General features: G+C 38.8%; 1 protein-coding gene across 1 annotated transcript in view; it reads right to left on the minus strand.

Annotated features, from left to right (window-relative positions):
- Nucleotides 1–15,491, minus strand: part of TRIM37 (tripartite motif containing 37) — a 146,045-nt gene that overhangs the window by 34,272 nt on the left and 96,282 nt on the right. Inside the window, exons 18-19 of the mRNA XM_005693108.3 lie at nt 13,784–13,975; nt 4,207–4,512 (exon numbers count right to left, since the gene is read on the minus strand). Of these exons, the coding sequence (XP_005693165.2) occupies nt 4,207–4,512; nt 13,784–13,975 (498 nt within the window). The remainder of the gene's footprint in view (nt 1–4,206; nt 4,513–13,783; nt 13,976–15,491) is intronic.

Here is a 15,491-nt window from a genome sequence, read left to right on the forward strand (position 1 = left end):
GGGATGACTTGAATAAATGGAAACACCACATTACTCAATCTGAATGCTTTAATACTTGAAAGATTCATCAAATTAAATGTTAATTAATGCATTAAATGTAACATAATTCAGGTCAAAATGTTTTTCTGGAAAAGTAAACACGTAAGAACCACCAAAGACATCTTGAAAACAAAGTGAAGGCAAACATCACGGCATCATAAACTACAAAGCTACAACAGCTAACAGAAAGGAATGTGGGTCTGGTAGACAACGGAACAGACACTGGCTTAACAATACCAGACTGCTGTTTCGTATGTTTTAAAGAAGTGTCCCACTGCCAATTCCACCTGGTCCAACTGTATGAATAAATTTAAAAACAGAACTATGTGGTCTATATAATATAAAAAATGAATTTCATTTTGTTGAACAGAAGAGACTCTTCAAAAAACATGTTTCATTTTGGTGGATGGGTTGGGCAGGGTGGTCACTGAATTTACACACTGTCATGGAAAACAAGTTACATATGGAATAATGAACTAAATGTAAAAAAGTTAAAAAACAAAAACAGAACCAAGAAAGTTAAGTGTTGTTTTAGAGCTGAAAAGGCCTTCAAATTAAAACATTAAACCATCAAAGAATGAATACTATTAATAGATGTTGAAAATAAAAACTTTTAAACTTAATGTTTAGCAGAAAACAAAAACAAGTGACAACAAGGGAAGTGCCTGAAGAAATATGTAACAAAAGTTTTCTGCAAAAGTCCATCCAAAAAGCTTTATTTCTCTTGGTTTAAAATTGTCATTTCCTTGACAACTAGTTAAGGTTGTGTATCTTTTAATACATTTATCGTCCTTTGGTATTTCTTCTTACCTTAATAACTTAATCATAACCTTTACTCATTTTTCTACTAAATTATCACCTCTATTCAAAAGAATTCTACGTATTTAGCAGTTACCCCATCCTATTCATCTCTGCTATATTATTGCCATCAGTATCCAGCATTAATATATCTCATTTTAATAAACACACATATGGAAAGCTCAGAAGTAAACCCTCACATATATGATTAACACAAGTATCCATCAAAACAAATGCACAGTGGAATATTATGCATTCATAAAAGAGAAGAAAATGCTGACATACGCTAGAACATGGATGAACCTTGAGAAGCCTATGCTAAGTGAAATAAGCCAATCACAAATAAAATAAGTTTCCACTTATATGAGGTATCCAGAGTAATCAAATTCATAGACGGAAAGCAAAATGGTGGCTGCGAGGGGATCGAGAGAGAAAGAAGAGACAGCAATCACTTAACAGGTATGGAGACAGTTTCGCAAGATAAAAAGGAAGTTCTGTGGGTAGATGTTGGCACTGGTAGCACAATATGCATGTAATATTCAATGCCATTGAAAACTAAACTTAAAAATGTTAAGACAGTAAATTTTAATAAAATGTGGTAAAATTTATCATGATTAAAATAATTTGTTTTTTAATTAAACACAGAATTACAACATGAATCAGCAATCACACTCTAGGTAAATATCCTCCATAAAAATGAAAGCAGACACCTGAACAGATGCTGCACATACATGTTCATATCTGCATTATGCATAACAGCCAAAAAGTGGGAAAAATCCAAACGTCCATCAAGAGATGAAAGGATAAACATACTATAGCATACATAGACATAAAAGGGAGTATTACTCAGCCTTAAAAAGAAATGAAATTCTGACACTTGCTACAATATGAAGACCGAAGAAATTATGCTGAAGTGAAATTAGTCAGACAAAAAGACGAGTACTGTATGTTCCACTTATATGAGATATCTAGAATAATCAAGTTTATAGAAACAGAAAGTATAACAGTGGTTACCAAAGAGTACGAAACTGGGAACACCGAGTTCCTACTCAAAGTATATAAAATGATGAACGGTGGTTACAGCTGCACAACACCATACATGTATCTAATGCCACTGAATTATACAGCTAACAGTAATTAAGATACGTATATGAAAACTGTCAACAGGATAAATCCTAAGATAAAACTGTTTTCACAAGAGAAAACCATTTTATTTTTAAAATTTTGTATCTATGAGGGGATGGATGTTCACTAAACTCATCGTGGTAATCACTTCTTGATGTATGTAAGCCAAATCACTATTCTATGCACCTTAAATTTATACAGTTCTGTAGGTTAATTACATCTCAATAAAACTAGAAGAAAAAGGGAGAGAAAAATGATAAAAATGAAGGAGTCTCTCTTTCTCAAAAAAAAAAAGCTGATAGTAAACTTTATGTTATTAATATATATATTTTACCACCAAAAAAATCGAGGTTAAAGAAAAGCAGATATGTTTAAGAGAAGGAAAACAAGACACAGATGTCAGACTCCTTCCTGATTCCACCACTCCTCCAGGAACCACCCGATTTATTGTGACGCTTCTCTAAGGAGCCGAGCAGTCAGGCTCTGGTTTCCCACCTCATTCACTTCTGCTATAACCCTCCATGGGAATGGTTCCAAAAAGGCTCACCCAACCTTCATCTTGATGCCTCTGAATAATAGACAACCACTCCACCTTTTTTGAGATGCATTAAAAAAAATTTTTTTTTTTGAGATTTCATTTCTTTTGTTGTTCTCTACCCTAATGATTGCTCTTTTCAATTTCCTTCGCTAGCTTCCCTAACAGGCTTTTAAATGTTTAAGTGCACAGAACCAAAACTTCTCTTTTCCATTTAAACTCCCTTCATACTTGATCCCTGGTTTTAAACACCTGACACTGCTGACTCCCAACTGTTTATATCCAGCTTTACCCTTATATACTTCAGATTTACGAAAGCATTCAACTGCCTATAAGATATTTTACTAGATCTAGCAGACATCTCAAACCAAACATGGTTTGTAAAAAATTCCTGACATGATGCCCCTATGGCCCACCATCCCACACCTGCTTCTTCCTATTTAACTTGCATCTCAATTAATGATACCACCAGTCACTAAGTTGCTTAGACCAAACACTTAAACATCATTCTTAGTTTTTCTCTTTTCCTAAACCCTTTCTTATCAGGTTTGTGGGAAAAAACTGAGCCCTCGTGGTTTAAAATATCCACTGCACGTAACAGATGAACTTCTCTCCTGTGTATCTAGAGTAGCACTAGTTATATATGATCCTTGGGAGACTTAAAAAAAGATTGGAACCTCAGTAAAGGAAGGCTGCTAGACTATGAGCAAGTCCACCTACTCAGTGCAGAAACTCCAGAATAAGTCACAGTATTTCATACAAGCTATTGTTATAGGTTGCAAACTGGTCTCACAACTTTCACTCTCAATCCTTCTCAGACCCTCTCCACACAACAAAGCAATCTTTGTTTTAGAAGTATATTAGATCATAAACACCCCTCTGATTTTTATTGTCTAGAGACTTCCCCCAAAAATCAGAATAAAGCTCAAACTGCTTGTTGAGGTCTTATAAGACCCACGTGATCTAATAGAGAAGGGAAACGGCAACCCACTCCAGTATTCTTGCCTGGGAAATCCCACAGAGGAGCCTGGCGGGCTACAGTCCATGGGGTCGCAAAGTGTCAAGGCACAACTTAGCGACTGAGCCCGCGCCTGATCCAGATCCTGTCTCTCTGACGTATCTCCTGTTACCCTCGCTTCTGCTTAGTTCACCATGTTCAGCCAAACTGGCCTTCCTGCAGCCTTCAGACATGAAGAGTGAATCCTGATAGTGACTTTGCATTTTCCGTTCTCTTTACCCTGAAAAAGGCTTCCCCGAGACCTCTGCACAGCTAGCTCCCCACTCCTCAACCTTCAGGTATCAGTTCAACGCTTACCTTCTGAGGGACTTTCTTTCACTTGCTCTGGCCACCTGACTCCTCTGCTGTGGACTTCACAGGACTTTTTTTATCTACTGAAATAATCTTTACCTGTCTACACATTTTAATGTCCAATTCCTATCACATGAGTAATGCATGCAGGATTCATGAGAGTAAAGATTTTGTCTTATTTATTGCCCAGTACAGAATAAGCAATCAAGAAATGTTAACTCTGCTATATAGCAGAAAATATACAAAGTCAGTTTTGGATGGAAGAAAAAGCTGTAGGTATTTGTAGTCCTAAGTAACACTGAGGGAGATATTTAAATATTATTATTCTGAAAATAACCTCTCCCCGAGTTTCCCAAATGACATTTGGAGAAATAAAACTAAGAGGATCTTTTTCACTTACAGTTTCGTATGTAACAACTGGCAACTGAGGACTTTGCCAAGAGCTCCATTCCCAATTCCTGTAACCTGCTGGAGTTTTCGGTCCCACATGCGGCCAGAGCTGCCTGGTCAGCAGAAAGGAGGCTTGCTGGCATGTCTCCAGACGCAGCACTGTTGCTTTTTATTTCTGAAAGTGTGTTCTTTATATCAGTTTTACATCGAACTTCAGCCATTTGAGTTTTGAGTCTTTTCAGCATCTTTAAATCAGAGGGAACTCGCCACATTGCCTGCTGCTTCCTTTGGTCTTTATCTTTTCGAGAATACGATGCTGCAGAGAGGAAGTAACAAGTCATGTTAACACAGACCTTAACATTCATGAAACCATTCTGTACTGTGCATACAGGCAAATCTGAGGTGCAAGTCACTGAAGCTCTTTAGGTGGTACCAACATTAAAAGCATGTATTAAATTCAATTAATGAAAACAAATACAAGTGTCATAACTATTCACACCTACAAAGTTAAAATCTGGGTCACATTTGGTTGTTCAGTCATTCAGTCTTGTCCAGCTCTCTGCGACCCCATGGACTGCAGCACAGCAGGCCTCCCTGTCCATCACCAACTCCCGGAGTTTACTCAAACTCATGTCCATCAAGTTGGTGATGCCATCCAACCATCTCATCCTCTGTCGTCCCCTTCTCCTTCCACTTTCAATCTTTCCCAGTATCAGGATCTTTTCCAACGAGTCGGCTCTTCCAATCAGGTGGCCAAAGTATTGGAGCTTCAGCTTCAGCATCAGTCCTTCCAATGAATATTCAGGGTTGATCTCCTGTAGGATTGACTGGTTGGATCTCCTTGCAGTCCCAAGAGACTCTCAAGAATCTTCTCCAACACCACAGCTCAAAAGCATCAATTCTTTGGCACTCAGCTTTCTTTATAGTCCAACTCTCACATCCATACATGACTACTGGAAAACCATAGTTCTGACTACACATACCTTTGTTGGCAAAGTGATGTCTTTGCTTTCTAAATACACTATCTAGATTTGTCAAAGCTTTACTTCCAAGGAGTGTCTTTTAATTCCATGGCTGCAGTCACTGTCTGTACTGATTTTGAAGCCCAAGAAAATAAAATCTGTTTCTACTTTTTGCCTATCTACTTGCCATGAAGTGATGGAATCAGATGCCACGATCTTAGTTTTAAGCCAGTTTTTTCACTCTCTTCTATCATCCTCATCAAGAGGCTCTTTAGTTCCTCTTCACTTTCTGCCAGTAGAGTATCATCTGCATATCCATAGTTACTGATATTTCCCCCAGCAATCTTGATTCCAGCTTGTGAGTCATCCAGTTTGGCAATGCACATGAAGTACTCTGCATATAAGTTAAATAAGCAGGGTGACAGTATACACCCGTGACGTACTCTTTCCCAATTTGGAACCAGTCTGTTGTTTCATATCCAGTTCTAACTGTTGCTTCCTGACCTGCATACCGGTTTCTCAGGAGGCAGGTAAGGTAATCTGGTATACCTATCTCCTGAAGAACTTTGCACAGTTTGTTGTGATCCACACAGCGAAAGGCTTTAGCCTACTCAATGAAGCAGAAGTAGATGGCTAACAAACACATGAAAAGATGCTCAACATCACTCATTATCAGAGAAATGCAAATCAAAACCACAATGAGGTACCATTTCACGCCAGTCAGAATGGCTGCAATCCAAAAGTCTACAAGCAATAAATGCTGGAGAGGGTGTGGAGAAAAGGGAACCCTCTTACACTGTTGGTGGGAATGCAAACTAGTACAGCCACTATGGAGAACAGTGTGGAGATTCCTTAAAAAACTGGAAATAGAATTGCCTTATGACCCAGCAAGCCCACTGCTGGGCATACACACTGAGGAAACCAGAACTGAAAGAGACACGTGTACCCCAATGTTTATCGCAGCACTGTTTATAATAGCCAGGACATGGAAGAAACCTACATGTCCATCGGCAGACGAATGGATAAGAAAGCTGTGGTGCATATACATAATGGAGTATTACTCAGCCATTAAAAAGAATACATTTGAATCCGTTCTAATGAAGTGGATGAAACTGGAGCCTATTATACAGAGTGATGTAAGCCAGAAAGAAAAACACCAGTACTGTATACTAATGCATATATATGGAATTTAGAAAGATGGTAATGATAACCCTGTATGCAAGACAGCAAAAGAGACACAGATGTATAGAACAGTCTTTTGGACTCTGTGGGAGAGGGACAGGGTGGGATGATTTGGGAGAATGGCATTGAAATGTACAGTATCATATATGAAACAAATCGCCAGTCCAGGTTTGATGCATGATACTGGGTGCTTGGGGCCGGTGCACTGGGACAACCCAGAGGGATGGTACGGGGAAGGAGGAAGGAGGGGGATTCAGGATGGGGAGCACGTGTATACCTGCGGCAGATTCATGTTGATATATGGCAAAACCAATACAATATTGTAAAGTAATTAACCTCCAACTAAAATAAATTTATATTAAAAAAATGAAGCAGAAGTAGATGTTTTAATGGAATTCTCTTGCTTTTTTTATTTTTGAATAGACGTTGGCAATTTGATTTCTGGTTCCCCTGCCTTTGATCTCTGGTTCCATCCTGTACATCTGGAACTTCTTGGTTCATGTATTGTTGAAGACTACCTTGAAGAACTTTGAGCATTACCTTGCTAGCAAGTGAAATGAGTGCAACTGTATGGTAGTTTGAACATTCTTTGGCATTGCCTTTCTTTGGGATTGGAATGAAAACTGATCTTTTCCAGTCCTGTGGCCTCTGTTGAGTTTTCCAAATTTGCTGGCATACTGAGTGCAGCACTTTGTCAGTATCATCTTTTAGAATTTGAAATAGTTCAACTGGAATTCTATCACCTCCACTAGCTTTGTTTGTAGTAATGCTTCCTAAGGCCAACTTGCCTTCACATTCCAGGATGTCTGAAACTAGGTGAGTGACCACACCATCATGGTTATCTGGGTCATTAAGGCCTTTTCTGTATAGATCTTCTGTGTATTCTTGCCACTTCCTCCTAATCTCGTCTGCTTCTGTTAGGTCCTTGCCATTTCTGTTCTTCATCTGTGCCCATCTTTGCATAACATTTTCCCTTGGGATCTCTAATTTTCTTGAAGAGATCTGTAGTCTTTCCCATTCTATTGTTTTTCTCTATTTCTTCACATTATAATTACTCAAATCTGAATTATACATTTAACCCTAAAAAATTTAAAAGCTGCCACACTGCCTGTGTTTTCTTCTTTATATTTACTCACTTTTCTCAAAATTTCAATACTATGTCCACAATTAAAAAAAAAAACAAAACAGAAAAAGCATAAACCTAGAAGCCAAACACTTAGTCAAATATGTTATACATAGTATATAAAATATACAGTCTAACTCATTTTAAAAAGGTAATTTACTGAACTGTAATCCAATGCAGATGCAGCTATTAAGTGCCACGGAATATCATTAAAAATTACTTCTCTGTCACTGAGTCTTTGCAGTCATTAAACTAACAATACTTTGTTTCTTCTAAGAGAAAGTAGTTGAAGTTTTTAACTTCTTTTCCCCAACTCAAATATTAAAAAGAGAGAAACAAGCAAGGAAAAACACACAATTTCTATGCAGGAGAGAAAGGAAGTAGGGATTCTGGAAATCAAAGAACATTATGACTGACTCAAAGCAAGAAGAAATCAAGTTCCTTACCCCAAAAAACACCCCCTAAACTCCTTAAGAGGTACCCTAACTAGACAGAGGAACAAGTCCTTTCCTAGCAAGAATGACAGCTGACCCTGCTCACACACTGCAACAACCTATGCCATAAGAGAGGGAAAAGGCAGACACCACAGTGTATTCAACAGCCACTCCCTCATTTCTACCATGCCCGCAGAACCCAGACTGTGTTTAGGTGTTAGGCAGGCCAGCACTGCTCAGGGCAGTGAGAAGTGTCCTTTGCTTGGCCCCAGAGGGTATGAGCCTACGACTGGTCTAAGCTTATTCCTCTTGGAGCATTTAGAGTGGGCACATGACTAAGAATTTCAGCCAAAGTTGTGGGGAGGGGAGAGAGAGCCTCCATTCTGACTGGGAGATTTTATTATGTTGGGGATACAGCTAAAAGTAGAGGAGCCTGAATTCAAACCAAGGAGCCTGCCTCCAGAGTCTTAATAACTTTGTGATCTTAATAACTTTGCTCTCCAGCATCACAGGAATAGGTCTTTTACATCCCATCTTTCCCTTCCTGCTAGTGACACATTCCTGTGAATAAATGATGTCTGAAACTGTGGCAGTCATCTTAACGCCATGCCAGAAGAGGCAAGAGAACTGCAGGAAGCCCGTCCCTTGCCCTGCCTTTAAAACCTGATGCACACAGAGTCACTAACCTCCAGATGTAATATGTATAACAAAGTGCCTTTATTACTATTAGTTAAGCCACGATTAGCATGATTTTGCTACTTGCAGTTGAAAGCATTCACAATAGACTATTAGGAGAGATGTTAGAAACCCAGGATTTGGTCTCAGATCAACCATTTAATTGCTGTAACTTTCTTTAAATCTTCCAACTTCTGAGTCCATTTATTTATTTGCGAAATGAAGACAATAATATATATTGTAACAGGGCTGTCCTGAGGCTCAGGAGATCCAATGTCTATGAAAGCACTAAAGTATCATGGCAGTTTTTAAAACTCAAATCAGATGTTACATTCCTGCTTAGAATCACTGAGGAAATATCAGTAGAGCACAGAGGGCCGGCATGATCTGATGCCACCCCCACTTCTGCGGCTTTCCCCTCTGCCTCCCGGTGGCTCAGTGCCCCCAGTCCTGCAGCTCTGCCCTGCAGCCATGCTCTGTCCTCACCCTTTACACACATCCTCTTCCCTCTGCTCTCGCTGCCAACTCAAACTTACCAGGTCTGATCGGAAATGTCTCCTTCTTCAAGCACCTAAACCCACCAATTGCTCCCCTCTTTTCAAATCAATTCTTACCGAATTTTGTAGAGCACATTATATTACAGTAAGGAAGACAGACAAGTAGAATGTGAATAACTTAGAGGCTGAGATTACACGGCACAGAATACTCAAAATGTTTTGCTAAATAAAATCTTTGTGGCTGTCACCTCCCACCCTACATCTACCTGGACTTAAATAAGAAAACGTGTATTAATCCACATGGTTTAGTTTATTATTACTAGAAACTGACAAGAATTTTCAGAAGAAAGAAGCCCAAATGGGAAAATACAAAATAGATTTAAACAAACCTCCATTACCTGATAATCAGTCAATAAACAATTACTGCTACTGCTGCTGCTAAGTCACTTCAGTCGTGTCCGACTCTGTGTGACCCCATAGACAGCAGCCCACCAGGCTCCCCCGTCCCTGGGATTCTCCAGGCAAGAACACTGGAGTGGGTTGCATGTTTGTTTCAAATGCTAAGCACTGGGCTAGGCAGGGGATACAAGAGTGAACAGGACAAACACCCAGTCTTTGCCCTCACAAAGCTCACAGTCCAGCTGAGAAAAAATGAAAATCCATTCCAGGACTGTATGGTAAGTGCCAAGGCAGGAGAGCGTAAAAGTGCTATGGAATCTTGTACCACGGGAACCTGACAAGGATACTCACCGCACTGAGGAGGAGAGGCCTTTCTGAATCTGTCAAGTTATAGGTTAAGAATTAAGAGGCTCATCTATGACACTCCCTCACCTCTTCCAAGAAGGACAGGTAGCCACAGCTCCTCCTCCAGACTTCAGTGTCTGTCCCTGCCACTCCCGTTCTGGTAATCTAAGCCACTTAAGAGTGCTCTGTTGTTGTTTAGTTACTGAGTTGTGTCCAACTCTTTTGCAACTGTAGAGCGCCAGGCTCTCTGTCCAAGGGATTTCCTAAGCAAGAGTACTGGAGTGGGCTACCATTTCCTCCTCCAGGGGATCTTCTCGATTCAGGATCGAACTCACCTCCTGTGTTGGTGGGTGGATTCTTTACCACTGAGCCATCTGGGAAGTCCTCTTTACCATATTACAATTAGTTGACAAGCCCCATAAGCTCTACCTCCACAAGCATAACTCTGCTCTAAGTAAACTACTTCTCCATTGCCCAGGTTAATCTGTTCCCTAGAAGTTTAAAAGAATTTTTATAATGTCAAAAAATCCTGAAGATCTGACCCCAGCTCCACACATCATAATGACTGAGAAAATACACAGAAATGTATCAATCTGTCCTCTTATACTGGGAATGACAAATAAACATCTACAACTATATCCTGATTAAATTTTCCTTTCTGATAGTTTTCTTAACACTGCAAGCTTTCTAAAATATAGTTTGAATCAAACTATTCCTAAACTGAAACAATGGTTACCCACTGTTCACTACAAATAAATTCCTCAGGCAAGCCTTTCACAGAACAGATCCAACTTGCCTTTCTATTTACCACAGCGCATACCTCGAAATCAGGTTCAGCCACACTATCACCGGTTCATACCCTGATGCCCCTTATGATGTCCCTTTTATGAAACAGTGGTTAAGGACAAAAACCTAGAGTGAGCCTGATACGTGACAGGCGTTCACCATGAACAACTCTAAGCCAACAAATTTGATAACCTAGATGTAACAGACCAACTCCTTGAAAAGCAATCTGCCAAACTCACAGAAGAAAAAACAGACTATATGAATAGGCCTGTATATATTAAAGAAATTCAGTCAGTAACGATACCTTTCCAAAACAGAAAGCATCTGGCCCGAATAGATCCACTGGTGAAGTCTACCAAACATTTAAAGAGGAAACTGTAAAATTCTCTACAGTCTCCACAAGAAGCAGAGGGAATACTTCTTTACTGAATCTATGAGACCAGCATTACTCTAATATCAAAGTCAGACAGACATTACAAGAAAACTACAGACCAGTATCTCTGACGAACACAGATACCAAAAACCCTCAATAAAATATTAGCAGACTGAATTAAACAATAAGTTTAAAAAACCATACATGACAACCAAATGGGATTTATCCCAGGTATGCAAGGCTTGTTCAATATTCAAAAATCATTTAATGTCATCTATTTACATCATATCAGTAGATGCAAAAAAAAAAAAGCTTTTCACAAAATCCAGCAACCATTCACAATAAAACCTCAGAATAGAGAACTTTCTCAACTTGATAAAAGAGTATCTATGGAAAACTCACAGCTAGAATATACTTTCCGGTGAGAAACTTAAACACTTTCCCATCACGATCAGGGACCTTTTCACCATCCCTTTCCAATTGCTACAGGAAGTTCTTGCTAATGCAATAAGACAAGAAAAGGAAATGAAAGTCCACAGATTGAGAAGGAAAAATACACAAAGAATACAAAATGAACACTGAAATTCAAGCAAGCATTTTAATAAAAAGAAACCTGGATCTTTCCGCAACGTCAGCCTTAAACGTCCTCTCTCAGAAAGGTCGTTTTCCACTTGGCTTCCGTGACTCTCTCCTCTCCCAAGGCTCCTCATCTGGCTCATCTCCCACACACGCAGCAACAGATGGTCACCATAACTATCTCCCTAGCCCTTTTAAAGGATCTCTTGAAACTCATTCTTCTGCAATCTTAATTACTCCCTTCATTTTAATTACTCAGCATCACCTCTCGGCAGATAACTGCCTGTATTTCAGTCTTAATTTTTACCTATCTGCTGAAGATCTCTAGTGTGATATCCCACTGGTATGTCAAACTCAATATGCTTAAATCCAAACCTTGTTCTTCCTCTCTCTTTCATACCCCATCCTCCTTGTCATTGACTTTTTAATCATTTTGATCTAAAACTCAATTCATTTATATTATCCATTTTAATAGAAAGCTTTCAGAGAACAGAGATCTTATTCTGTTTATGTAGTTTACATTCTTTTCTCTGACACTGAATTTTTCAAAAACAGGATTTTACTTGTCTATAAAATATGCTATTCCTTGGACAACTGTAATTTTTCAACCATAATTGTATTGTTGGATATTTTCAAAGAACTCTGGTTGTTTTCTCTTTGGAATATACTCCTAAAAATGAAGTTACAGGATTAAAGGATAGAGGTATTTTACATCTACTACAAAATTTTCCTACAAAAAGGTTAAAACAACGTATACATCCACCTGGAGATCCAGAACTTACTTGTTTCACTAAGTCTTTGCAAACAACAATGGTTTTAATTTAAGCAAAATCTTTGCTAATAAAGTTTTTTTAAAAAGGGTATTTGTTTGTTGATCACAAGAACTATGTGTAATTTAAATTTTCTCTTTATAATTTTCTACATTTTAACTTTCTACAAGAAAAATGCCTCAGAAAGAAATCATATACAATGCGATAAGTGCTATTTTGTACGCGCATAATACAAAATGTACTTGAATGACAGAAAAAGGCAACTGTTTCTTAATCTGATTGGAGACAGTCTTTCAAACTGAGGACCCAGGCTTTCAGGAAGTATACTTCAGGAACAAAGAGAACTAAATAATCCAAGTTCTGATCTATCTTCCACTAGAGCAGCTCTATTTCTCTGTTTTCTACACTGAGGCTCTGCCTTAAACTCTACTTGAAAAGTGAGCTCTGCTGCTATAAAGAAGCATCAAAGTCACTGTTCTAAATCACTGATTTGATTTGTAAAGTACTGCTTTTTTTTTTTAGGAAGGTAGGAAAAATGTTCAGTTTATTCTAGAAAGCTTTCCAACAAAAATGGTTTCAAAGTATGCCATTTAAAAGTAAACGTCTAGCACTTCCCTGGTGGCACAGTGGCTAGGAATCCGCCTGCCAATGCAGAGGACACGGGTTTAACTCCTGGTTTGGGAGGATTCCACAGGCTGTGGAGCAACTGAGCCCGTGTGCCACACTACTGAGCCTGCTTGCTGCAACTACTGAAGCCTGTGTGCCTACAACCTGTGCACCACAACTAGAGTAGCCTCCACTCTGCAACTAGAAAGTAGCCCCTGATGTCCACAACTAGAGAAAGCCTGCGCACAGCAACAGAGATCCAACACAACCAAACTATAAAAATAAAGTTAACAGGTGTAAGTTTAAAAAAGAGAAAAGCCTGTGTCTAAAGTTTAAAAAGCCCACATTTGACTATACATCTAAATTTGTGTCAGTGTATACATCCTATTACAGTAACACAAATGTAATTTTTCTAACAAATCATTTTTAAAAAATACTGCTGCTAATTGGTATACATTTTTAGGCTACTGAACATCAAAGCATGAGTAAACCTTCTTTTTCTATTTTTAATTAACACACAGTCCCACTTAGACATCAGGGTACTCATGAGGCCTGTGAAACTTTAAGTCCATTCCCAAAGAGGACTGTAATTCACATGGATCAAACTGCCCAGCAGTCACAATCTAAAAGGCAAATCATATAAAAACCTTCTTACTGGTACTTTGACATTATTTTTGTACAAAATGCCTTTGAACAATAACAAAAAACTGATTTAATTGATATATTTTTATAAAACACAATGAAAAATCAATCTGTGACAGAAACATACCATGTTCCAACACTTAAGATATCTGAATTTAAAGTTAAGAATTCTCTTGGAGAAGCACAGAAAAAAGGAAAATTACTGTTCATATTTTACCTGTGGGCTGAAGTGAAGCAGGGGGCCGAGGCTGTAAGCCCCACAAATTTTCCATACTGCTCCGGTCCTTAAGGTCCAAGAGATGTATTAAAATTAAAGGGTCGATGTCTAATAAACTACTGGCGGCAGCAGAGCACAAGTGTGCTCGTCGTGACATTCTGCTGCTGGCACCCACATAGCCATGGTCACCCCCTGCAACAGAGAGACACAGAGAATGAGAGCTACCTGTAACTGGAAAAATCCAACTGGACTTAAAAGAAAAAAGTGAACTGGCTAATGTTGTTTGAATACTTGTCTATGGGCCCATCTCTTAGGAGCTGGTGTTCATGATGAGAAGCACAAAGAAACCATATCGCCAGAGAAGTGTACAAAGAACAGTGAATGACCACTGGCCTCATTACTACTCAAAATTCAGGAGTTACCCACAACCCCATTCTGCGTGCATGCTCAGTCACATCAGACTCTTCATGATTCCATGGACTATAGCCTGCCAGGAGCCTCTGTACATGAAAATTTTCAGCCAAGAATACTGGATACTGGAGTAGGTTGCTATTTCCTCCTTCAGGGGAACCTTCCTGACCCAGGGATCAAACCCATGTCTCTTGCATCTCCTGCATTGGCAGGTGGATTCTTTACCACTGTCACCACCTGGGAAGCCCTATCCTAAATTCCAGAAATAAAAAGGTGAGAGCATGTACAGTATATACAATTGGGGGATGAGGGTTAAGGAAAAGGAGAATGTATCTTATAACCCAGTGGTCTTGGAGGAAAGTCAAGCCCCCTGGTATAACGGATTCCAAGGATCTAGACACCAAAATGGAATCTTCTGCAGGTCTAGAACAGTAAAATACTCAGGTCATGACTGTCTGGCAAGACATTTTTTCTAGTTTGATTACATACTAAAGTACAATTTGAATATTTCAGACTTAACCTGTTAATGACTGATAAATAATATGACATCTGAGAACATGGTCATTCTGTATTACCCATATTGAACTAAAAAAGCTCCTTAACCCAAGGAAACCATCTGACTTTTCTCCAGTGCCTAGTACAATGCCTAGCAAGTATTAGGTATGGAAATGTTGGCTAAAACTGACCTCCTTAAATAAAGTTATTTAAATATATTCTTTAAAAAAACCCACAACATTAAAAAATGTTACATGCGAAGTCTTAAAGTAGATAATATAAAAATAACATGAAGTAATCAGGTCCCAACTATCCATGAGGCTGTTTCTAAAGAGATGGAGATGGATGGGGGGTACTTAGGAGAAAAGTTTATTATTCAGAAGCTTCAGGCCGGTTATTTACTTATATGTTTTTCATCTACATTCACATCCTCGCATCCTTACCTTCTACTTGTTTGTTCTTCCTCTTCTAAGGACTATCTCATTGCCAATTTCTCTTTTAGCCTCTGTACACACCACTGAAACTCCTATTATTTGTTTTTTTTTTTGCAACTCCTACTTTAAAAGACAGAAAACTATTCCCTCTCCCCCTTGAAACTGTTCCTTAGCTCTTTTCCTTTACTAGGAAGTTCCCAAATCAGGCTGCATATAAGTCAGTTGGAGGAGTTTTTAAAATGACAAGTTCCTGGCCCTACTCTAGATGTCCTGAATGAGGATATTGGAGTGGGATCCAGGACTTTTTCAAAAAGCTACTCAGGTGGTTCTGATTATACAGTAAATAGGTTCATCCAGATTATGGTATC

Source organism: Capra hircus, chromosome 19 (genome assembly GCF_001704415.2).
Source record: "Capra hircus breed San Clemente chromosome 19, ASM170441v1, whole genome shotgun sequence".
NCBI classification, from domain to species: Eukaryota; Metazoa; Chordata; class Mammalia; order Artiodactyla; family Bovidae; genus Capra; species Capra hircus.